This window comes from Dermacentor silvarum, chromosome 6 (assembly GCF_013339745.2).
Source record: "Dermacentor silvarum isolate Dsil-2018 chromosome 6, BIME_Dsil_1.4, whole genome shotgun sequence".
In the NCBI taxonomy this organism is placed as follows: Eukaryota; Metazoa; Arthropoda; class Arachnida; order Ixodida; family Ixodidae; genus Dermacentor; species Dermacentor silvarum.
This window is the reverse complement of record NC_051159.1, coordinates 20165804-20190151: the sequence shown is the minus strand read 5'-3', so window position 1 is coordinate 20190151 and position 24348 is coordinate 20165804. Positions and strand designations below refer to the sequence as shown.

At 46.9% G+C, this 24348-nt stretch overlaps 1 protein-coding gene across 1 annotated transcript in view; it reads right to left on the bottom strand.

Annotated features, from left to right (window-relative positions):
- The window catches only part of LOC119455318 (collagen alpha-1(I) chain), a 694093-nt gene that overhangs the window by 114942 nt on the left and 554803 nt on the right, over positions 1-24348 (bottom strand). Inside the window, exons 32-34 of the mRNA XM_037716715.2 lie at positions 23870-23977; positions 10093-10146; positions 3467-3574 (exon numbers count right to left, since the gene is read on the bottom strand). Coding sequence (XP_037572643.2) covers positions 3467-3574; positions 10093-10146; positions 23870-23977 — 270 coding nt within the window. The remainder of the gene's footprint in view (positions 1-3466; positions 3575-10092; positions 10147-23869; positions 23978-24348) is intronic.

Sequence of the window (24348 nt, the reverse complement as noted above, 5' to 3'; positions counted from 1 at the left end):
TTTATGCCAATACAATTTGCAATCAATAAATGTCATAGGTAACTATAGGCGGATACAACTTTAGAAGGCAGCGGCATTTGCCCCTCAAAGGCTGATGCACACGAGCCTCCACCAATGAGCACGCACTCTACACTGACGTCATGAGTCAGAAGGTCGGTGATCCCGCCGACAGAGAACATGGCAGCCTAGAAATGGGTCGAGTTGCTTCAGCGGGACTATTTTTTTTTAGCCGTGGAGGCAATCGGCTGCCTCGCTTCGGTGATATGGCAGGGCCTGTCCTGCCTTTTTATACTCGACTATAAACACAAATATTTAGGCGTTACACTATCGTCATATTCTTCCTCGGCAGCTCACGCTTCTGACATTTGTGCATCAGCTTTTAGGAGGTTATGTTGTTCAAGGAGGAAATTAGGCTCCAAAAAGGTGAGATAATTGATATACAATACCTACGTCAGGTGTAATTAAAATGTGCTTCTATGATTTCGAATACCCAAACTAAACAGGATATACAAAAGCTAGAGATCTGACAATGGAAAGATAGGTTAATTTATGAGAAATATAAAATGATTGACTGCCATACTAAGCCATGACATTCCAACATTACAAATGCGTTGAAAATATGCTCGTATATAGTATTTGGATAATATTTAGAAGCTAAACTAGACATGGTATACCTTCCTATGTCCAATCCTGAAGTACCCGAAGGACTCGACACGCATGTGATCATGCGCTGAAACTGATATTTCCGAAAACAAATACATTTAAACAATTTTTTCCACGGACGATTTTCGACTGGGACGCCCTTCGTAACACTGCTTTCGAGGCTACTAATTTTTGCAAGGCACTTGAACACATGTTGGCAAATTAGTCTGCGTTTTGTTTGAATTTATAATTTTACAAGGGTAGAAATATAACTGTTTTTTAGTTTCAATATTCATTTCTGTTAATTTTTGTTTATGAAAGCTTCATATCTGGTACCCGCATTTCGTTGTATTTATTGTAGAATATTCCCCTCCTGCTAGGGCCAATCTGGCATGCAGTATTGTCATATAAATGGGTAAACAAGTTTGAAATTTACTTTTACTGTGAAGAACGAGCAATATGATGTTTCTTACTTGAAAATTCAGAATAGTACATTGATGGGATAGTGGGTGCGGCATTTTTTGCAAAGGGGAGCACTACACCTGCACAGAAAGAAGCAAAGAACACCAACAAGGAAGGCTCACTTGCAACAGCTGCAAGTGGGTGTCTTTCCTGTTCATGTTCTCTGCTTCTTTCTGCGCCGCTTTAGTGTTCGCCTTTGCACAACACTTGTAATCGTTTACAATACCTACCTTTCTTGAACCACAATAGCGGCGATTACGATTTTGCATGGACGGTATAGAGTGAGTTACACACATAATATTTTAGCGTCGTATAGTGATACTGGAGTATTGAACACTGCCAAAAATGGAAGTTAAGAATCTAAGGCTTTATTTGATGGACCTGAGTTGAGAACACAAAGCAACGCTCGAATGACAACGACAGTAGCAAGCATGGTCATTCAATCTAAACGGACAGGTGAAGTGCGTTTGGAATTTAGAAGTGACTACTTCCCACGTATGTGAATCAGGAATCAGTTTCTGATAAATCCTAGTTTCTTCGCCGCCTATGGTTACTATTTCAAATAGAGGACTGCGTTCCGTACTTCGCATTGCGAACTTTCCAGCGCAATTATCCATTTCCGTTTGTGCTTCGGACTTATATGCAAATGCAGTTTTTCAAGGCCTTATTCGTGTACTTTTTTTTTCACGAGTTTACATTTTATAGCGATCGTTGACGCTCGCATATATTTCAACGCGTATATTACACTACTATTCGTGACGACCGCATCAGACACGCCTTCTGTGGCGTAAAATTGGCAACAACACCGAAGGAATTTCTAACACTCGAGTCGTATCTTGCCCCCCAGCAATAACTTTGACAGTCAGGTGAAAACGAACACAGTAAACTGTAAAGAAATTACACCTGACCTTACAGAGCTTTCACTTTCGTGATATGCGACACGTTATCGTGTTGCATGTAACTTCAGGCTTGAGGATCACTGCGCATGCGCGGCCTACGCCACTGGCTACCACGCCGGTTACAGAGAAGAGCAGCCCAAACCGGACACTTTGATCCGAATTTTGACAATTATCCCTCGTGAGAGCAACGAACAAATGGTAACAGCACCGAAGGCTTCTTTCCGTCTTACGCTGTGGGCAAAGTTTTAGAGATGTTTTTGCCGTTGTTAATAATTTATGGTGAGTGTTTTGACTTTGGTAGACAGACGGTACTGAGCATGGAAAGTGTTTTCACATTCAAATAACAGATGACGCCGCAGCAATAGGGTTAGTGATGCGTTGGCAATGCAGAACGCTCTAAAAGCATAATTTTCACTGCATCACTTATTTATTTATACATTCCAGAAGGGTACGCGATGAGAGTAGTGCCATGCTTGATCTCTTCACATATCGACCACAGTTTATTCGACAGGTGGTGCGTGCGCAATAGGCCAAACATGCCATGTGTTATGGTAATGTATCACCTATAACGCACCACGCAACTCTAAAACGAGTTATGATTGCTGCGCGATGTTTCTGTTACTGTTTTTACATTTGTCTCAAGCCTGAAAAAATGATTTCAAATACGTGGAACTTAATAAATATGGTACTTGAATCGATATCAAGAATAAAAAACGTAAATGGAAACACCAGCACGGCTAAAATATAAAAATTATATTTCAAGTAGGTTCCTTGTCGCGCTGCGACAGTAGTTCGAGGTAAGCTATTAACGTAGATGGAGCGAGACAACGCGTACACGTGATAGATAGCGGTGGATGATAAGAATTGAATGTAATGGAGCGAAAGGAACCGCTACATTATAGCGGCCCTGGTCTGCCTTCTTGTTCAATGCCGCCAGTGCTGTATTCATCACAGATCATTTCGCCGGTACGGGCAATGCCATGATTATTGCTATGTTTTATCAACATATTTCACGATTGATTTGCAGTTTGCCTATAGATATATTGTTACTGTTAGTTATTTTTTGCACGGTGCTGTTCTCGCAGTCGCTGAACTTGATGCCTTGAAAAGCCATGCAGCTTTCACGTACTTTCGTTATCTCCCCGCCATTCGTATTACTGAAGTAATACCGGAGAACACTCAGCCGCGATGATGGGAAATTTTCTTAAACATGTATGTTCACGCCTAGCTTAAGTAAATATTGAATATTCCCTGGATATCACTTCGTCCAAAGAACTCGGGAGCTCGTATTTTATTGTTTATGAGCATGCACAATTAGATTATTTCTCCAGCTTCTATTGACAAATTATTGGATGCGTCTTGTGTTGATGGTTTTCTCACATAAAAGAAACTTATTCGTATAGTTGCGTGCTCATTTCATGGCAAAATGGAAAAGCGAGTCGGACACTATGCCCAAGATGTACCTTGATACCCGGTATTCCAGCTGGTCCTTGTCCACCTGGGCTGCCTGGCTCACCCGGCCTGCCAGGTTCGCCAGGTCGACCAGGTGCTCCTACGAAACCCGCATCACCCTGCGGAAGAAACGCCATTCTAGCAAACAGCTTGCATAAGGCGCACTATCTGAACCCACCCGTGGCGACGAATTCCTACTAGGGCTGATTAGAACAGCTTGCGTACTAATATACGCGCAAAATACCCCCAGGCAGTCAAAATATTTTCGAAGCCCCCTACAATGGAATGTGGTGATTTGGGACGTTACATCCTGTACTATTTAATTTTATTGACCAGGTAGATTGTCATGTTGTGACGGTGAAGGCTGAGACATTGCCAAAGATATCACTGATTCATTAGCGAGTTCTAGTTTGTCCATAAACTTCTTAACGTTTGCGGAATGCCGGCTTCTTGGAGCAACGGGCATCGTACGGCAGAAACAGCGATGAACAACATCTGGTGACGCAATGTATAAACCAATACACCTGTGACCTAAATATTCTACCTCAATGAGTGTGTAGAGCCACTGGTAGTGACATAATGGTTAACGCGAAATATTTTATTATTTTTTCGTCGATAACCGTGACGCGACACACATTTCTTTTCAAAAGCATTGTAGTTGGGCAAAACGCCACACGATGGTGCTCCCCGCTTGGTACTGCTGCACAGGGCTCCGGTAACCCAGTAAACAGGAAGCATTAAGAAGTTAACCGACAAACTAAAATTCCCTAGTAAGAGAACTCTGTCTACTTCCGTACTAAATGAACTCTACTTTCTTAAACCATAGCGGAGTGGCCAGCATAATCGTTGATTATCAAAATCTAATGTACGGGTAAGATGCGTCCGCTGCTTATACATGAATCGTCTAACATTGCCTCCTTGTTTCACGGGCTTGCGTATGTACTAGAATGTACACTATTGTTCTCTTCGCGCACGCAATTTGCTTAGATAAAGAGTCTTTCTTTGTAAAATCGGCGACGACATTTTAGGATTTTCTTATACAGGAAGGTACGGTTTGCGCGGGCCGATAACTTTGTAGCACCGGTTAGCCGGTGTCAAGCGGTCACCGTAAAAAACATAGAAAATGTACAGGTGTCAATGTACACCGGGATTATGTAAAGGCTACGCGAATAATACGTTTTGTCTGTCATCCTATCGTAGGTTTAACAAGCACAGAGGCAAAAATTCGGAAACATTCAGCCGTTATTGATTGTGCTTTAGGTATTATCAAGAGATATTCATAGTCAAGCCAGCAGCAGGCTTCAGAGGGACAACTATATTTTTTTTACTTCTTCACGGTTTCCATAGATAAGGCATTGCGGACGAATCCACATATATTTAGGTAGACTGAACGTTGAGATCAATTATGAATCGCCATAAAATGCCATGAACAGTTGCACAGGAGGCCAAATCAGAATAGACTGCCGAGCAAAGCAAGTCGGTGATAAGTGGAGGTGGGTGCTCACTGTACTTTTAAGGAATCCATCGTCAACTTGCTAACTGCGCAGAATAACAAAGTTAATAAGGAAATCTCTTTTCATGCTTTCTACAACCTTCATTAAACCTATTACCATTTTTTGTGCACTTCTTAAACCCGTCATATGATAAACTTATTGTGAAGGGTATTTAGGGCGGCATGTTTCAAATCTTCCAAAGATCACTGGGAAGATTTGCACGGTGCCAGTGTTGCCGCATCGTCGACGTGCGACAGAGCTTGTACGAGTTGCACCAACGTCCCACAGGCAAACTCCATGTTGACTATTGTGGTTGCCGCCGGTGATACTGATCCTTCTGGTTCAGCTCAAACATTTGAATGGGGAGGAAGGATGCGACGAGCTATCGCCCCTGTCTGATCGGCCGCACGAACTCTGACTCCGGCCGCACAACAATTCATCCGTGCACAGATATCTAATTCACTTCGCACTGTCCACCCACTAGTTTCTGTGAAGACACCACTCTCCCCATTGAGAGTACCCGCCGCAATTAACACATTCCTAGCGCACTTACGCTGCCGCGATCACATGGTCCATCTCTCCTGCATATTCCATACCACCGCCAATGGACTCCTTGCAGTTCAAGGCAGTGATCCCAGCTTCTTAGTCCCGCCGGCACACGATGCACACCGGACGCCCATTTGCTTCACCTGTGGCCCTTCCGGTCACGTTGTGCCGCTTCGGTCAAAGCCACTTGTCCTATGGCGCCTTCGACCCGTCCCGCTATTCGCCGCAACGTGACCCAACAAGCTGCAACCCATCATTTACCGCCGAGACCCTTTGACCCCACCGACGCTCAGACAGTCACCGTTTTCCTTCTCCTCGTGACGCTCGCTAATGCCTATGCATCATCGTCGACCTAGTGACGAGGAAATCTGATTAGTGCAGTTCCTGGGGCAAGAAACGCAAGTTTCTCGAACTTTGCAAGACCTCACCTTTTTTTTAAATGTAGGTGATGTTCATGTTGAGGGAGCATCTGCACAAGCCCTTGTCGATAACGGGGCCACCGTTTCCGTCATGCATGAAAACCTTTGTGCTAAGCTAAAAAAAAGCACTGTCTCAGTCTGGCATGGCACTCTGCACTGCTAGCGTATGTAGCACCGCTGTTGTTATCCAAGATGTCCTGTACATCATGACTTTTTCGTGTTGCCATCGTGCTCTCTCATACCTCCTCCTGGGCTGAGACTTTCTGTGATGTCATTGATGCCATCATAGATTGTTGTCGCACACAAGTGGTCTTTTCCTCGTCATGCGATTCCCCGTCAGCTGGGCCCGGCCTCGGTGTTAACAAAGTTATGGTTGATGCCAGAACTAACATACCACCGTAAATATTTGTACTCGGAAGCCTGCCATCTGATGCCATGCCAGACGCCCCTGTAGCTTTTACGCCATCTGACATGCTTGCTCAACGCAGGCAGTCTTCCTTTTGTCCGCCATCGTCACTGTTACGTCGACATCAACCGTGATACTCTTATGTAATCTGCAGCGGTGCCTAATCATTGTACTCCGTGACGAGACCTTAGGATTCTTTCAGCCTGTCGACTGTACTGAAGATATTTACGCTCTGAATGGCGGCTCCCACTTCTATCTTCACTTGAATATATTGGTCTTTTCCACTTTCCCTTCAGCTGTTTTCAGCTATGCCATCGCCTCTGGTCTTTCCCCGTCTCCTTCTGCCCAACTTCTTTTCCTGCTTAACAAGTTTGTTTCTTCACTTGACTGCAAATAACAGTCTTTGGTTTTTAGTACGACAAATGTCTCTTATGCCATGATGAAGATCATGATTTATTGACATTCTCTTTGAAACGGTGGCAGTCACAGGAGCCTAGCCTGCTTGAGTTAACCACGTACGCTAAACATGCTTTTCATTCTAGCATTTTTGTATACATCCCCATAAATCTTTTTCTGTTCCTCAAAATTTCTCTATCTGCCTTGTACCGCAACCTGTAACGTCTGTAACGGTTCCTGTAATGTATGTAACGGTTCATGTCGTATCAATTTTTTCCCTACCTTTTTTTCCACAAGTACTCTAAAGGTCGACATAGGCACCATAGGCACTAGTTCAGATGGCCCCTTGCGGCAGCGCCAACATCACGTTTCCGCGGAAAAGCGCCGAGTTGTCACGAAACGAGTGGATGACATGGTGCAGCGTGGGGTCTTTTAGCCTTCTCAAAGTCCTTGGTCCCAAATACGAGGGCCAGGTCTCCAAAGAACTGTGATTATATTGCGAAAAAAAGAAGGCTTCATTCTATTTTACGATTGTCGGTGCTTAAACAAGATTACTAGAAAATACCTTTACCCAATGCCTCGGATTGACGATGCTCTCGACGGCCCTCAAGGTGCACAATACTTCTCATACTTAGATCTGCTTTCCGGCTATTGGCCGTTTCCCACTGTCGAATTTGACCACCCGAAGACAACCTTCGTCACTAACGAGGGCTGTACAAGTTTGACTTCAAGGCTTTTGGGATCAGCAATGAACCCGCTATTAGTGAGGGCAGGATCGATGCCATCCTTCATGATCACAAGTGAAATACATGTTTATGCTACCTAGAAAGCCCAGTCATGTTGTCAAACCGTTTTCTAACACACCTCGTCTGTTTGCGTGAGATCGTGACCTGTCCTACTTTAGCTTGCGTAAAGCTGAACCACAAGAAGTAGCCTTTAGCGGCCCGAAAGTTAACTATCTTGGGCAACGTTCCCTCCAAAGACGGCACCTTCCCCGATACCGAAAGATTCGCGCCGTCGCAGAGCGTCCCAAGCCCACTTCCATCAAGGTCTTCCAAAGTTTCTAAGCCAGTGCTCGTATTTCCGTCGTTCTGCGGGCAATTTCCCGCTTATAATGACAGCTTTGATGAACATGCTTTCCTAAAAAAAATATTCACGCGTGGTTATGAGCTTGCAATGCAGCCCTTGCACAGTTGCGCCGCTTGCTGATCCCTGTCAATTCCTTGACGCTATGACTCGACTGCGCCCTCGAAGTTCCCGCCGGCGCCAGTGGTGTCAGGCTTGGTGGGCTTTCCACCCAAGAAAAAGTTACCTATGATGAATACGTCATCGGTTATGAGATCCGTAGCAGAGTTTAATTACTCTGTGACGGATAGGGACGTGAACCTTCATGTTCGTTGGACACCTTACTGCTCTGAAATTCTTACGCCTCTGGGCGATACACAATTTCAAGAGTCGGCGCTACGCTCAAGATTGCCGTTAGCTGGCTCGTTAGCTGAGCAGCAAGGAGGAGGGGCGTCAGCAGACACCACGTGACAGTCCACAACCACTTTCAGTGCTTTCAGTGCTGTGATCTCGTATTTCTATGAACGCCTTTAAAGCTAAAGATTCCTGCTAAGCATCGTGCCGAATAATGCCAAGCTGGAAAAAGCAATTCTAGTGTTCCGTTCCGACGGTCGCAGAGAGGCATACATTTTTGATAGTATTTGATGACTTCTACTAATGATGCAGTAGTCTATGCATGATGGTCTTGTTCAATAAACTAAGGTCCTGAGGGATGTGAACAAGACCCGCATGGACAGAAACAAGAACATTAAGCAACACTCTGGTGACATTGAGCAGTACACACCAAAAAAAGAATGTGAGAAAAAAGCACGTTTCTAAAGCATACGGAGAAAGCTGCCTGTTAGTTACTTAGGCCTTAGATGAAAGGATTGCGTGCGAGGAGGAACCTACAGATGTAGATATTGTGAGTGCTACAGAAGCCTGACTTTCATGTTCATCATCTCTGCATGTCATCATCCATTGTACATGTTTGTCATCTGTATAAATCATCATCAGGAGCAAAGCTTCATCTTCATGTGACAGAACGAGCTCGGCTGGAACGTCTTCACTGGAGTTCTGCTCTAGTGAGGACGTGTGCCACCAAAACACAACCAGCCATGCTCGCTCCAACGAATATGGGTACGCCCGATGCTGCCGCTCCATTGCAGCCTTCACCCACCGTCGTGGCCATCAACAGCCGCTAGCATGGCCCAGAAGTCTTTGCTGGTCTACGAGGGGATGACGTCGAAGACTGACTCCAAAACTACGACCTCGTAAGCAAGTTCAACAAGTGGGCCAGTTCACAGAAGTTTACGCAACAACTTCGGCAGATTTTTGGCACTCCCGCTGTTCGCGCTGAGGTCGCCAAGAAGAAGTTGGGTGAGCTCATCCAACTCCCTGGAGAATCATGCACCTCATACAGAGAGCATGTGCTTGAATTGTGCAAGCGTGTGAATGCCACCATTTCCCAGAGCGGCCGAATACGCCACATTAATAAAGGCATTAATAAACACCGTCGCCTTCAACGCCCTTGCTACGCAAACTCATGCTACCATCCAGGATGTGTTCACTACTTGCCAGCGACTTGAGAAACTCCAGTCATTCCGGCTTTGCACTGATACCTCGGACATTCGTCTTCCTTGGGCCATGGACTTGCCTACGCTGATCCGCGATATCTTTCGTGAAGAGCTTCATGGGCGGTGAATCACCACCGTGAAGCTCTTCACGAACGATGTCGCGGATGAGCATGCGCAAGTCCATGGCTGAAGAGAGACGAATGTCCGCGGTATTGGTGCAAAGCCGAAATGACTGGAGTTTTTCAAGTCGCTGGCAAGTAGTGATCACATCATGGCCAGTCTCTTCCTGCGCTCCGAAAAATACCTTTCCTTCTTAACCGACCGGCTTGCGCGACATCATTAAGCAAGAGATCACGCCCGCTTCGCGTCTGCCGTGCTCCGACGGCCCCCGCATTCGTCAGGTACCAACGTATGCCGACGTGACAGCGCTCTTTTGAGTCACTACCGCCCCTCTTTCTACACCAGGAGACCACACTCCAGTGCTTTGGTTGTCACCGCCAGTGCGTGACAGCGCTACAAAACCGCTGCGTGTCCTGCCCAACCCATTTGCTATTACTGTGACAATATTGTTAACCGTGTGTCTACCAAACAGGCAACCATCATTATCGTACAGTTCTGCTCAAGGACAAGAAAAGCTGAGTTTTCATCCAAAGCGTGCAGGACACTACTCCCTGCAATTATAAACAAAATGAATAACCAACGAAACTGTTTTCACGAAAAACTTTGAGTCACTTGTGTTGTTGCCGGCAGGATTACCTTGGGGCCAGTCTCTCCACGTGGTCCTTTAGGTCCAGGAAGTCCATGTGCACCCTGTGAAAAAAATAGTATAATAAGGCACCCACTAATAGCAAGAAACGACACATGGGAAACCACAGCCGTGATGTTGCTTCAGCCTTCGACCCATCTTTTATGGCAGAACTTGTGTGCAAGAAGCGCCATAAGCTCGTGTAGCTTTGGGTGACACCGGAACAGGTGGCTGTGAACAGGTGGCTAAGAAGGCTGTGTAGCCATGAAAATCAGCTGTGTCACACAAGCAAGACATAACCTAATCGCGTGCTCTTGCAAGGAGCAGGTTCTTTTTGTTGACAATTTTCATCCAGGATTAAACTTGCCGTTTTTATTTTGTCATCGCTGCTTTCTGTTACAAAATATTTCCCTGTCCATGCTCCGATTACTCAATTCAAATATAAACTAACTAAACACTGTTTCAGCAAACTACAGCAAACTGAAGAGAATTGGTCATTTGTTTCGTGATAATATAAACGGAGTGTAAAATTGCTACATGCCACAACTGAGAGTTACCTCGATGTGTGATTAGACATGTTTCCCACGTGATGCCAAACGAAGCATAAACGAAAAGAATACAACGAACAGAAAGGCGTCCAGTACAGACAACTACTTAAATTGACGAGAACTGCGGCGGAATTCACTAAGCAAACCTACACAAAAATTTAGGCGTAAGCAAAATTTTACGAAAAAGCATATGCACAAAGCTAAAGTTGTTCGCAAGATCAACAAGCTTGCAATGCCCGCCGCTGTAAAGACGAGCGCTTCGGTCGAAAGGAAAGCGAATATGTAAGGGTAGCGCAGGTGCGAACTTTAGTACTTCTGCCAATAGTATAAGCGTAAGTCGATTTACAAAACCTAAACAGCCGTCGCAGATGACCACTTAAGTTGAAATTTCTACGATAGGGGTGTAGCAGGTCTTACGAACACCATTATGTCTATCTGCGCCGCTCGAGCTGAGGAAGGTAAGCGTTGGAACGCGCTGTTGCAGCTGATTGGCCAAAGGCCACCACTGATAGCCGAGGATGCCGCCTGCTTATATCTTTGTGGTGCGCTCTCATTTGCCATCTCAACGTGCCTTGAGCTGTTTCAGTGCATAATTGTATTGTGCGTGCGCTGCTTGGATGCATTAGCATTAATGCTGAGCGGCGAACTTCTCCCTAATGCCTGATTGGCTGGTGTGATTTTATGCGCACAATATCTTGAATGTTCATGTTCCTCATGACACTCTATTGGGTGTTAGCAAATAGAACGTCAATTTTGCGATTGATGCGGTTTGAGCACTTCTACCGCATTTTGTTTTCTACTTTGAGCTTTCTTTTGCTCGTAGGGCTGCAGATGATTATTTTTTCCAGCGCTATGAGGCTATAATTCCCCATGCGAGATGAAACAATGAAAAAACGCGTAAACATTTCTAATTATCAAAACTCGTTGCGTTGCACAATTCGCTGTCGTCTTCGGGGCTGTTAGCTTCAACCTTGTATTATATAGCTCGTAGTTTTAACTCAGCACTAAGTCGAAGCGACTTAGTGTCTGTGCGCACGGTGTTGCTGATTATGTGACCTACGGTGTGAACCAACGTATAAGAATGGTATGAAGAATGGCGGTCCGGTCTATGATATGAAGCGGGACGTAAATACGATGATCTAAACAAAAAGAAATGGCGAATAAAATCACTACCACCATTGATACGAAAATCATGTGAATTGCTTGAACAAGAATGATGCTGTGAAATAATGTACACCTCACGAACCAAGCGAACAATTGTCGCATGAGTCAACACACACGCGCGCGCACGCACGCACGCACGCACGCACATATTTATATTTATATAACCACACGGACGACAAAGAAAAGTGACAGCTGACGACAGCTATCGTCGTCTTATGATTGGCCGAAGATGCTTATTTTAAGCCCCAGGCTAACATTAGTCCTGGGCGAAATGACGTCCATCACGTCTTTCAGTCGCTTCGTGCGATGTTCTTTCTATAGTTTTCTCCTCTCACTTAAGAAATCCTTCATAGGCGTTTGTGAATCCAGTGCAATAATTTTCTTCCAGCCGGTAACAGTCTTACCGCGCCTGCTGCGCAGTAGTCAGGTCAGCATGACGACATGAAAAAGCCGGCCCCATTGGCCTGATATCACGAAGTGAACAATACAGAGTCTTTTTAGCTCAGCGGATTTGCAGGCCAGTGGAACGAGCGGGCGAGCGGAGACGGCAGCGAAACGTCGCGCGAAAGGAAGATATTTAGCTCAGCGATCCCTCGCTCGGTTGAGCTGTGTAGCTGAGCTACGGTGGCTAGATGAGTAGGTGTGCCGACCGGCGCGTCTGGAGCGTAGTTCACCTCTTCTTTGCGTCATGACGCAAAATTGGCGCTGCGGTCAGTAGAACGGTTCCCCAGTGCGCGTCGTCTGCTACAGAGGGCTGGCGGCGAGCAAAAAAATAAAGCCCGTATTGGAATAGTTGTATGTCGTCTGTTCGTGTCAGTTTCAAAGGTGAAGAGCTCCGCGTCTCTCGTACTGTTTGCAAGTTCCTAAGCGATGTGGAATTTTCAGGTCGGAAAAATGACCAGGTGAGATTAGCGGCAGCACTGCTCCACCAAAGAAGACCACCAAGGAGACTTACTGCTTCGCTCCGAACTGCAAGTCGGGCTTCAGGCTCTAAATTTGTGACAAATACAGCGGAAATGTTCGCCCCGGGCTGCTCAGTAGCTTGCTCAGTATCAGCGACGTTAATGAGCAAGCCGAGGACACCGAAATGCGTACGTCGATGAGCTCCTCGACATTGGAAATTTGCAAGCCGCACATGAGGTGCTCAACGCCTGCGACATCGAGCACCGCTGCGCTGCTACAGGGAAAAGTGACTCTAGGCTTTTATTCTATATAGCAGGCTATGTAGCAAGAAAGTTCCTGCAAAGAACTAAGTGTTGCGATTGCTCAAGGACATTACTGAATTCAACAGAATGAGTAGGTCAGAACTGTTGCAAAAACTGGTAGCATCGCTCGAAGACGCCTTCAAGCTGTGCTTCAGTTTAAATGAGTTACGAAGGAACAGTATCGCCGACTTAATTTGCATCCTTTCTGCAGCTGAATCCTCCGAATTTGATCGGCTGTGAGCGGCACAAGAAAGAGCTCACAAACGATGCTGTGAAGTTCTATTCAATTACACGCCTTTACTTTCTTGTCAAGGGCAAGAACACGGCGCGCGAAAGAACCAGGGAGAAGAGGAATCACCTGAAGCGGAGGCGTGTGCTGTGAATAATGTTATAAATGTGGTGGACCAACGTTGCAACCTTGCTGGTATACGTGCTTGGCTATTTATGTTGGTGCGTCTCCTGACTGAAGTTATGAGAGCGCTTCTTGTATTTTAAATATATTCATGAATCTAGCCAATGACGTATTGCTTTATTTTATTGCAACCAAACAGTGAACCATATGCACTTAATTACCAACACAATTCGTCTCGTAACAATTTAAATACCGTAACTGGGGCAGCAATAAACACAATAGCTGGATTTATCGAAATTGAAACATTAGAACTCACTAAATATTACGTAAACACGTTTCCATATACCGTATAAAACCACTGCAGTATTGTTTTATGCATGGAAAAAATGCAGCTACGTATTTAATGCAAGCGCCGCGTTTATACCAATAAATGTGACCAATCGCCAAGCTAGATTAATAGTTACCAATAATTACTCCCTCCTAGAATTGAGCATATCGTGTCTTCTTAGACAACAGTAACAAATTCCCCATTCTGACTTTGCCTACACTGCTCAAAACGGCATTGTATAGCGCGTACTTCACAGCTAGAGCAGAGGCAGCGATACTATCAAACACGCTGCTCGTCTGCACAGCGTAGCCGATGTTCCGCGCAGCTCAGCCGTTATACTGTCCGCAGCGCCACTTCTGCGTCATGATGCGGAGAAGTGGTGTACTACGCTCGGTCGGCACACCCATGGAGGAAGGAAAAAAAACTAGGAGGGAGCGTCACGTGACAATCTTGAAGCCTAGTCATAAAAAATTTAGAGGAATGGGATGATGGGAAATAGGCCCTCACGTGATAGGCAAGCGGTAGATTTTACTCGGCTCGTTTCGGTGGCTTCGGTTTCGTCTGCTGCGGGGGTTTCTGAATATGCGCACATACTCGGCGTGGCAAACGCGCGCCGAGGTTAGTGAAGGAATTCTAGTGTGTGAAGCAGTTGAGTCTCGCCGCCTAATTAGCAGACAGGCGCCAAGGCTGTTGCGTACGAAGGCGTCGGTTAATCGGCATTGCGCCGAACAACCCGGGAGGACCACCTCAAGGACGACTGGTTGCGTTTCGGTCTGGTTTCAGGGAAACGAGGGAACCTTTCGCCCTGCAAACGTGTGAAGGCAACCAAGCCGCCCTTCCGACGACGATTCGTTGCGTTTGACGACGTCTTCTGGGAAACAATGATGCATTTCGCCCCCGCAAAATGTGCACGCGATTAAGCGAGCGTACGGGGTCCGAAGCGACTGTCCCTACGGGAAAAAAATGCGTCCCGTCTTGTGCGCAAGGATGGACTGGCGAGCCGGAGACTCCGAACATATTTAGGGCCGTGCCGGCCCGTAGCGCAGTCGACACTGTTCGAGATCTGCTCAAAGTCTTCGGCCTCTTAGCAGACCGGCGAGAACTCCCGTCAGCAGTAGGCGCACCTGCGTGATGAAGTGTTTTGTTCCAGGATGCCCTAATCGAACAGAAAATCGGCGCGATGGCCTGTCCTTCCATAGGTAAGCACAATGAACGTTTCTTTTATTTATGAAAATGGAACTGCAATATTCGCGATCATTAGTGACTACGTGTTTTCGAGCCGCGAGCGCTGGCAATTCCACTAACCGCGGTGGTAAGCGCAAGTGACGCCTTGAAAACTATCTGTCTTCATGAGTCAGACGCCCCAGTCTTGCTCCACGTTTCAAGGCATCGCATTTGAAGCGAAGAACGACGCGCGCAGTAGCAGAAAACCACCACCCGCATACGGGCCTCCAAGCCAGTGACGGCAGGCGCCATTAAAAGTTACCACGTACCAAACAATCACGAATGTTCCGGCAACCTTGTGGGCCTTTTCCGCCCCATAAGGCACCGCGCACGGGGCCCCTGAGAGAGGGAGGGGTGGCTTCAGAGGAGGTTGGCTTGCCAAGGCTAGCGGAATCACGTGACGCTCCCTCCTAGTATTTTTTACCTCCATGGGCACACCTACCCATCTAGCCACCATAGATGAGCATAGGTGAGCGTTTTGCTGCGCCACCTGTCGAACAAGGTTGGAGTTTGCGTCAGCTCGCGGCCAAACGCTCGATTCAGGTTCTCGGCGCACTTCAAATTGTCGCCAAGCGGCATCGTTGCTGAAACCTTTCGCAGGATACAGAGGCCCTCTTCAGTTGTGAAACACCTCCGGGGCTTTTTTCGCCGGCAGGCGAGCCAGCGCCGCGTTTGAAGACGACGCCAACGACATGCCCCTGTTCTTGCAGGTGGTCGCCATGTTTTTTGTTTCGTAAGAACGCTGGTCCGCTGCGTGCGCTCCGCTGGGGAGAGGAAGCCAGTGGAGCGAAGGGTCCGCTCCGTAAAGACGCTGGCCGCCCCAGCGTACCGCACATGCGCAGTGGCAACTGCGCTCGCCCGCTGGGCCCGCGGGCCCGTAAACCTGTTGAGCTATAACTCTCTAATGTGAAGCGTGGCCGACGCTAAGCGCAGTCACAACTCTCTAATGTGAAGCGTGGCCGACGCTAAGCGCAGTCACTAAAGCGCGTCGTATCAGCAAGATCAGCATTTGAGTCGCTCGAATTATGCTGCCGTGTGCGCTCTCCTGGCGGCGCACAGTTCGATCACTTAATTCAGTGCGTTTGGACAAAGATACGACATTTGTATGTAATTAACGGTGTAAGGGCATATCTTATGGATTGTACTGCAGGACACGAACTTCACATCAAGGCCGTGGAGCGTGAAGCATACGGCTGACAACTCAATAATTATTTCATTTATGTGTAACTTCCATATTTGCCTTTCATGTTTTCATAAAACTAGGAAGCTGTACATTAAACTAATTCTGTTTATCATGTATGATAATTTGTTTTAAATAATTTGACGCTTCCTCAATCTTCCTTTCAGTATTTGAACAAGTTTTCAGTTTCGCGCAATTTTTAAGCCGTTTAAGCAATTTTAAGCCCCTTGTTCAGCTTGCGTTGCTGGCGCAACGTCTCCCGGGAAATCCAGGAATTCGGACGCGGCGTCTTCCTCTCATTCTTTGGAACTAACTGTTGCACACAGTTCGAAATATTATCTGTAAATAAAATCCAGTGCCACAGATTAAATGCAAGTGTTTCAATTACAAACTCGTCATCTGCACGAGAAAAATTTGTGTAATACTGAATCTTATCGTTTTTACTGCGAGGGGAACATTGCAGCAACAATACATCTTCTTGGTGATCTGAAACGCCGTCTGTGGCCATACATTAGACATCATCTTGTATATTTCCACTTAGAAAAAGATAGAACGAGAACTGCGTTTGAATCGTTGTGGATTCTAGTGAAATCCTTAACTACCTGTAATAAGTGGAAATTAATAGCAATATCAATCATTTCACTATCAATATTTGACGTGACGTGAATGAGCTCAAGTCAACATTCGGCAGGTTAAAATCACCGTTTAAGATTAGATTATCAGCTTGTCTTTAGGACCCGCCGTGGTTGCTGAGTGGCTATGGTGTTGGGCTGCTGAGCACGAGATCGCGGGATCGAATCCCAGCCACAGCGGCCGCATTTCGATGGGGGTAAAATACGAAAACACCTGTGTACTTATATTTAGGTACACGTTAAAGAACCCCAGGTGGTCCAAATTTCTAGAGTCCCCAAGTACGGCGTGCCTCATAATCAGAACGTGGTTTTGGCACGTAAAACCCCGTAATTTAATTTTAATTTTAAAACCCACAAGCCGAGTTCGTGTGAAGAAAAGATGATGCAGGCTGCTTCCAGTAGCGACTGCGGGATGGCTGGTTTGATAGAAGCCGACCGCTGCTGTCCTTATAGTCACTCTCCTCCAAGCTTTCCAGGTCGACCGAAAGGAGCTTGAGTAGACCGTTTAGTCTCGAAGAATCAGCACCATTGTCCGCGGTAGCACTATCGACTTATGCAGCGCTACGACGTCTCGGGGTGCCGCCCTAAGGATGATGTCGCAGGCATGGACGAAAATGACGACCTTTTCACATCCAATGACTCCAGGCCTCGGATGTTGATGAGTACATGATCTTAGAGTTGTCGGAGGGCTCTTGTGTCACCAGATGAACGAACAGGAGTCGGCTGTCATAACCTTGCGAAGTATTCCTGCTCCTAACGCGTCCTGTCCCCGAAGCGCTTCTGCAGCATGTCCATGGCGTCCTTATAGCACCCTTCCGTAGTTGGAAGACCCGCGACCGCTGAAGCAGCGTCTCCTTTGAGAAATAGTCGCAAATAATGAAACTTCTCAGTGGCGGTAAGAGTCGCATTGCTGTGAACAATCCGGTCAAGTTGCTCCCAAAACTCCACTCATTTACAAACATCTCCAGAGAAGGGAATTATCGTGGGTTTTTGTAGGTTGGCTCCCGTCTTTTCCGATTGTAAAGTAATGGTATGGGTAGCCGACGTCGAACTCTCGGCTGCGTGCGCAGTCGCACTTGAAATGCTGTCCCGCCTGCTCATCAGCTCGGCAAGAGTACGTGTCACGTTGTCCTCACATTGCAAGACTTTCGTACTTGGCTTGGAAATCCTCGTCCGTGATTAGGCTCTCTAGTTCCACATTTATCCTGTTTGGTTGGTCATTATTTGCCTTCAGTCTCTCGTAGATGTAGTCGAGCTGCTGATGCGTTGCGGAGTCGCTACAAAGAAGGGCACTTGCCTCGTTGATGATCCGACTGTTCAAGGATCGTCGTGAAGTCCGCTTCACCTTGAGCTTCTCCATTTTCATGCAGGCAACTCGTAGCCATGGGTTGGTCGATCGCTTTGGTGTGCCACGTACAATTGTCTCAGACAATGGCGCACAGCTCACGAGTAAGGAATTTGCCACATTTGCAGCCAAAAAACAACATTACGCATCTGTGCACGGCACCCTTTCATCCACAGTCAAACGGAGCTGCTGAAAGAGCGGTGCGAACGATAAAGGAGGGCATTCGGAAAATAACGGGAGGCGATCTTGACGAAAAAAATGGTACGGCTACTGTTCAACTATAGAAGAACGCCTCTTAAGACTGGGAAATCGCCTTCAGAAATGCTCCTCGGGTATCAAATAAGATCGCGTCTAGACACCTGCTTCCTTGTGAATATTAAAGGTACAACTTACGAGAGCGACGACTGGACACTGCCGCCAGACAGCAGTGTGTACGTCCGCAATTACGGACAGGGGGAGAAGTGGATCCCTGGTCGGATCAAACTGTAGAGACTGCCACTGCCATCGTCAAGCGGCACGTCGACCAAGTACGCCGCCGCTCGGATTCATCACCAAGGTATCCGGTCAACGATACGGCTGCTGGTGGTCCAGGGACCAACCAGACGCCAAGTCCAAGTGCGGCCGCCAATGGAACCACTCCCTTGGAAGCAGCCGCCCCAGATAATTCTTCAGCTACTGCCCAAACTCCGGAAAGCAACATTGAACCTCGCAACCCTCCTCTCCTAACTACCGCAGGTTCGGCCGAAGATTCACAGCAAGTCCTGCGTCGGTCAACAAGGCAGCGCAAGCCCGTACAGCGGTTCCATTTTTTGAGGAGAGGGCAGTGTTGTGTCTGCGTCATACCGAGTTCTGCGCATGCGCAATACGTGTCATTTTCTTCTCCCCGCTCCCTCCTTCTCCCCACTTCGGGGATAAAAGCAATCCTACGCCCCAAATAAAACGCTTTGTATGTTCGAGCCACGGTGTAAAAAGGAACATGATCCGACGGCGGCGCGAGGCGCGGCCACTTAGTGCACGGCCGGGCTCGACTGGCGCGCGCGCTCGCTTCTTACGGCCTTCGCATCGGCACTAGTTCATGCCTATCGCCGCTGCTTGGAGGGGGGCGCTGCGACCCCACCCTGCTGAAAGCCCCTTGATGTTAGAAAGTATGTTAGAAAGAAAGTAGAAAGTAACCTCCTCTTTTTCTCCCCCTCTTTCGCGGAGGCAGCGCATCCGCCACGCTGAATGGCTGCGGCGCTCGAGACTACCCCGTCAGGTGACCCTGACGTCACGAAAACGGCGCGAAACTTGCTTTCGCGCGCCTTTAGTTTCTCCCGCTCGCCATGAGCAGTCCAAGTGGTGGTCGCCCTGCCGCTCCGAACGTGTGTTTCCCAAGTTTTTCCATCCTTTCGTAGGAATCTGAGATTCGTTCTCCGTGAAAATGCCTTGCTGCTTTCAATGCAGCAGCAGGCCAGAGAAAGGGCAAGCCTTATTTTATATCCCCCGAGGTGAACGGAATGTCGTGCGTCGGAAGCAGTGGCTCCATAACATCGGGAGAAGGGATTTCGCCCCTTCTAAGCACGCCGTTCTTTGCGAGGTGAATGTTGCAGCTTTCCTCATATTTGTGGATGAAGTTGTATGGAGATTTTAATGCTCTTCGCATAGCCGGACTCTTCGTTCAGTTCTAATAGAGAGCACCGATAACTGTGCATATACTTTTTTTTTTAAGTGAGTCGGCGGAAATTTTCGTTGACTCTTCGAGCCGTGACAAAGCTTTTTGTGTTTTCGCGCGTGCGTTAGTTTTCAAATGTATGTAATTTGTGAGTTAATGCCTGTAACTCATACTTTGTAGTTGTGTACGTGTGTGTGTGCGTGTTTGTGTATGTGCGTGCGTGTGTGTGTGCGTGTGATCCTTGCGCCTGATACTTGTGAAGCCAAGGAACTATTTTACTCTTATTGCGTGCTTATTGTATCTTTGCAAAGTTTCAATACTGCGAGCATTTTTTTCTTTATGTACTTTATGTTGCGAATGCATGAACCGCAATATATAGGTAGATAAGTGGTATTATGTATTATTCGCGACTGCACAGCGGGCACGCCGGCGCCAGCGCGTCTACCACGGCTACGACGTCACTCCTCTGGAATGCGCAGACCGGCGGCGGTGAGTCGCGGCGGCGGCGGCGGAGTGCGCGAGAGGTGCCGGCTGCGGTGGCTCCGGTGCGCAAGCCGTGTGACATCACTGGTCCTTGCGCATGCGCAGCACGGCTCTTGATGTGCCGCGCGAAACGGGCTTGGCTAGGCCAGTGTAGCTAACGCTACAAAAATTGCATATCTTTGGGTATGGGTGTTTAAATGCTGACGGAGGTCGTAAATTATCCACTGTTGCGCCGCTTCTCCAAGGCCTCCTGAACACGTGCTGCCCCTAGCGGCGGCGCTCACTTCCGGTCACACGAAGTGGCCGCTCTCTCGCCCCAGCGCGGGCGCGCCGTCGGAACACCTATCTTCTTACACCGTGGTTCGAGCTGTCTGTGCCTCGTAACTGCTCCGGCCCGCGTGCCGTGGCTATGCTACAAGTACTGTGTAAGCCTCACCCGTTCTTCTAACCTCACTAAGGCTAACAATATCCCAGGCAATACCTGATAATTCTTCAAATAGCCCTGCTAAGAAGGTTGCCAGGCTCAGTTTCCATTGGCGGCCTGTCCGGACCCAGAGATTCTTAGCAGCCTCTGCCGCGTAGCAGGTCTGAACGCCGCCTTGGTCAGGTGCTCCGCAGCCGCTGGGGACTGAGGGCCATGGGTAAATTGCAGGAATCATTTTGGAGGTAGTGGCCGAATACTGCACCAGGGAGGCCAATTCCTGTTGTGGTGGAGGGGTGACTTTGTTGAAGCTTAGTGGGCCTTCCTAATTTGGTTGCACCTTGAGTAGTATAGCCCTACTAGCGCTCGGTAATTGTTTTTTTTTTTTTTTTGCTGGTGTCAGGTGCCACTCCATGCCTGAAATTAGTGGACTGGTGGATGATTCGGACTTACGAACGTCAGCGTATTAAAAAATATTTAAAAATCGTACAGAACCTTACACGTCTAGGTATACAACACTGTCATGCTCTAACTTCACTGCAGGATGACCCTAAATAAATGGTCATTGAACTATCATATGCGGCACAAACGCCAGGAACTGTCTGTTCGTATTCTACGTCCGTTATTAGCGCACATAATAGTGCCACTGAGAGCCTCGTCACGGAAGTACTATCACACTCCCTCTCACTTTGCGGTCAAAACTCTTGCGTGCGACCCACGAAAAAAAAAAAAAAAAACGCGTTAAAACCTTCAAGCAGATTCGTGCTTATTTATAAGTACTTCCACGCACTAAATGAAACTCAAATGCTGCCGTCTTCTAAATACTCGTGTGAGACACGCACAGCCTTACACATAGCCTTACATAATACGTCGAAGAGAAAAGAAATCTGCACAGTATACCATTACTAGAAGCGATCCGCGCAGCCCGTTTCTAAGGCGCAGTTCTCTCCACGTGCGTCTGGCAACAACCATCCAGTGATTTCTAAAAATCAGCTGAAGTAGACTGCAGAATAACCAGTATCTAACCTGATACAGTGTTATTTTTTAAAACTCGCGAAATCCGAAAATAAAGTCTTAGTTTAACGGAAACTCACGCGAACTGAACTATCTACATATCTCTGCGAAGAAAAACCACTGACGCTATCCTTTCTCGAGCGTTGAACTGTCACGTTTTCCTGAAAGCCAACATCAAATTAACTCGAAATTTATCTTTTACAGAACGTTCCTAAATTTACAGAACGTTCCTAAAACTCAAAATTTTTCCAATGTATCCTCAGAGAAATGAATGATAATGAATGCGACTTACCAAACGTGCCTCGAAAGAAATGAGTAGTATATACCGCAAAAGCAATCTTGGCAATGCCGCACGGTTGGTAATAGCATATTTTCTTGTGAGCAGACCATGCAGGTTCTTAGCAGACGCCGGGTGGCAGTCGCTATGATCTCAGCATGCCACCTTGCCTCGCAGGCCACGCTAGAAGCTGCGCATTCTAGTCAGGAATCGCTTCTGGCGAGCGGTAATGGCGGCTTTTTTTATGTTCCGGTATCAAACACGGCTATGTTTGTGACATTTACGTGCCACTTCTGCTCATATTTCAAGCGTCAAGTTTGGGACTTCAATATATACAGTATTTTAAGGTAGGCTTTTCCCGCCGGCCAGTAGTTTGTTGCGGGTGGCATTTAACAAAAGCTATTCTTGGCACACAAATATTTTTCTTTCGGTGACACCGCTGGGCTGGTTTCTTCGTAAGCTGCAGATAAAATATGTGGCCATGCAGTGCTGTTTGGACGTTCACATGGAATAAGATTTATACTGTTGTATTCTTATAGAATTGCCAAGTAACGTACTGCCACAAGGAACATATGCTACGAAAGTAAATATTTGTAACAAAAGGCATGTAGGAATATATTGCACACATTTCAGGATATATGGGTGAGAACAGTCGCATTATTTTTAAGGGGCACTCTAATTTAGAAAGGGCTGAGGTTCGACCTGGCTCATGTAATAGTTAGGTATTTACATTTCTTGAGCCAAAACACCAAAGCACAAACTTGAAACATGCCAAGTGCTAACAACCATTCGTTTATCGCAAACCGTTAAACAAGCACACACACGTGCACAGCTGTTGCTGTGTGACAGAATAATGCTCTGACAAACTCTCGCAGGAACGTCAGCGCACCTGGCAACAAATGTTCAGGAGATACTTGTGCAAGGTGTTGCTAAGACCAGAAGAAAGCTGCTATTGAATGACATCATTACTGCTCATCTCCATGTGCGAAATCGTGACATGAGCACTACATACATAATCAGAAAGCTAGTTGTCAAAGTTGTTATTTACATAATATTGGACGGTGATTATTCAAGCATTTCGGCCTGTTGAAGCAATATACGACCAAATTTCGCTATTTGCGAAGCTGTTAGGTTTCAGTATGTCGGGATTTTTTGGTATGTGCTTATCCAAAAACAAATGGCTGCTGGAAAAGGGCTTCGTGCGAGTTTCCGCATAGAGGAATTATGTTTCCTGGTATATTCGAATTACAGTCTGGTGCTATGATGTCTGCAGGTCGCCTATAAGTCACGCTCTACGAATTTTGTAACGCATTTAATTTACTTTGAGAAACTGAATTATTTCAATAATCGGAGAGCCTAAAACAATGAGGATGTATGTGCACACGTGCGTGCGCACGTGACGAACGTGTCTGTGCTTGATAGGTGGGCGTTGCATGTGTCACACAACATGTGCTGCGACCGTAATCGACATTAAGCCAAACACTGACCAAAGACCGCGTCGCCACCACGGCCGCTCAGGCTGACCTCATGTGGCAGCTGGAAAAGGGCTCCCGCGTATATTCGAATAATCATTCGAAGCTATCATATCTGCAGCTTGTGTGTAAGTCATATTTAACGCATTAGCGCATTTTCTGACGCAATTAACTTTTAAAAATTCATTTAGTTCAATAACGCTTGGCGGCGGGCCTGGAAATCCGCGCGTCGCTGGTGGTGGTTGTGTGACGTAGGCTTCGCTGCACATCCTCTTTCCCAGGGTGCAATGGCCTCTTTTTGTTTCTTATTCACTAAAAAAAGTTACCTTAATGAAGTTATGAATGGTTTTGTATCCTTCCTGTGCGTATTTCTTAATTCAGGCTAAAAACCTCGCAGACAGCAGTAAACAGCTGGTAAGTGAAGCAGCAGCACTCCAAGTGAACAGGGCATCTCGCGTATTTGCCGTCATATTAGTGCGCACAGCATCCAACCTGTTGTCCCGTCTCGCCTGGTGGCCCCTGTGGTCCGGCGTCTCCCTGTTGGCCCTTGGCACCTGGTGCTCCCATCGCTCCCTTAGCACCTGCCACGCCAGGGGCACCCTGCAAGTGGTTACCATTCTTTGGCTTGTACACGTGAAGAGAGCATTATTTTATAGGCAGCTTATTTTATGTTAGCTGCCTGTTACTTTCATGTAATCCGGGGTCACCGATGTCAGCCAGTTAATGCCAGTTAACCTCACGGGGATCCCAAAGTGCCTTACCATTTTCTAATTAAAATAGTAAAAACGCTATGACTGACTGAGCCAACACTGCAGATTATACAAGAAGTAGCATGGACGCGGAAGAACTTGAGTCAAACCAGCGAAACAGAGCGAAAAGCAGAAATGGAAACAGTACTGAGAAAACATACTCCAGACAGTACCACCCATTCACATTTTATACTTGATCACTTTTCCCAAGCCGTGTTGGTT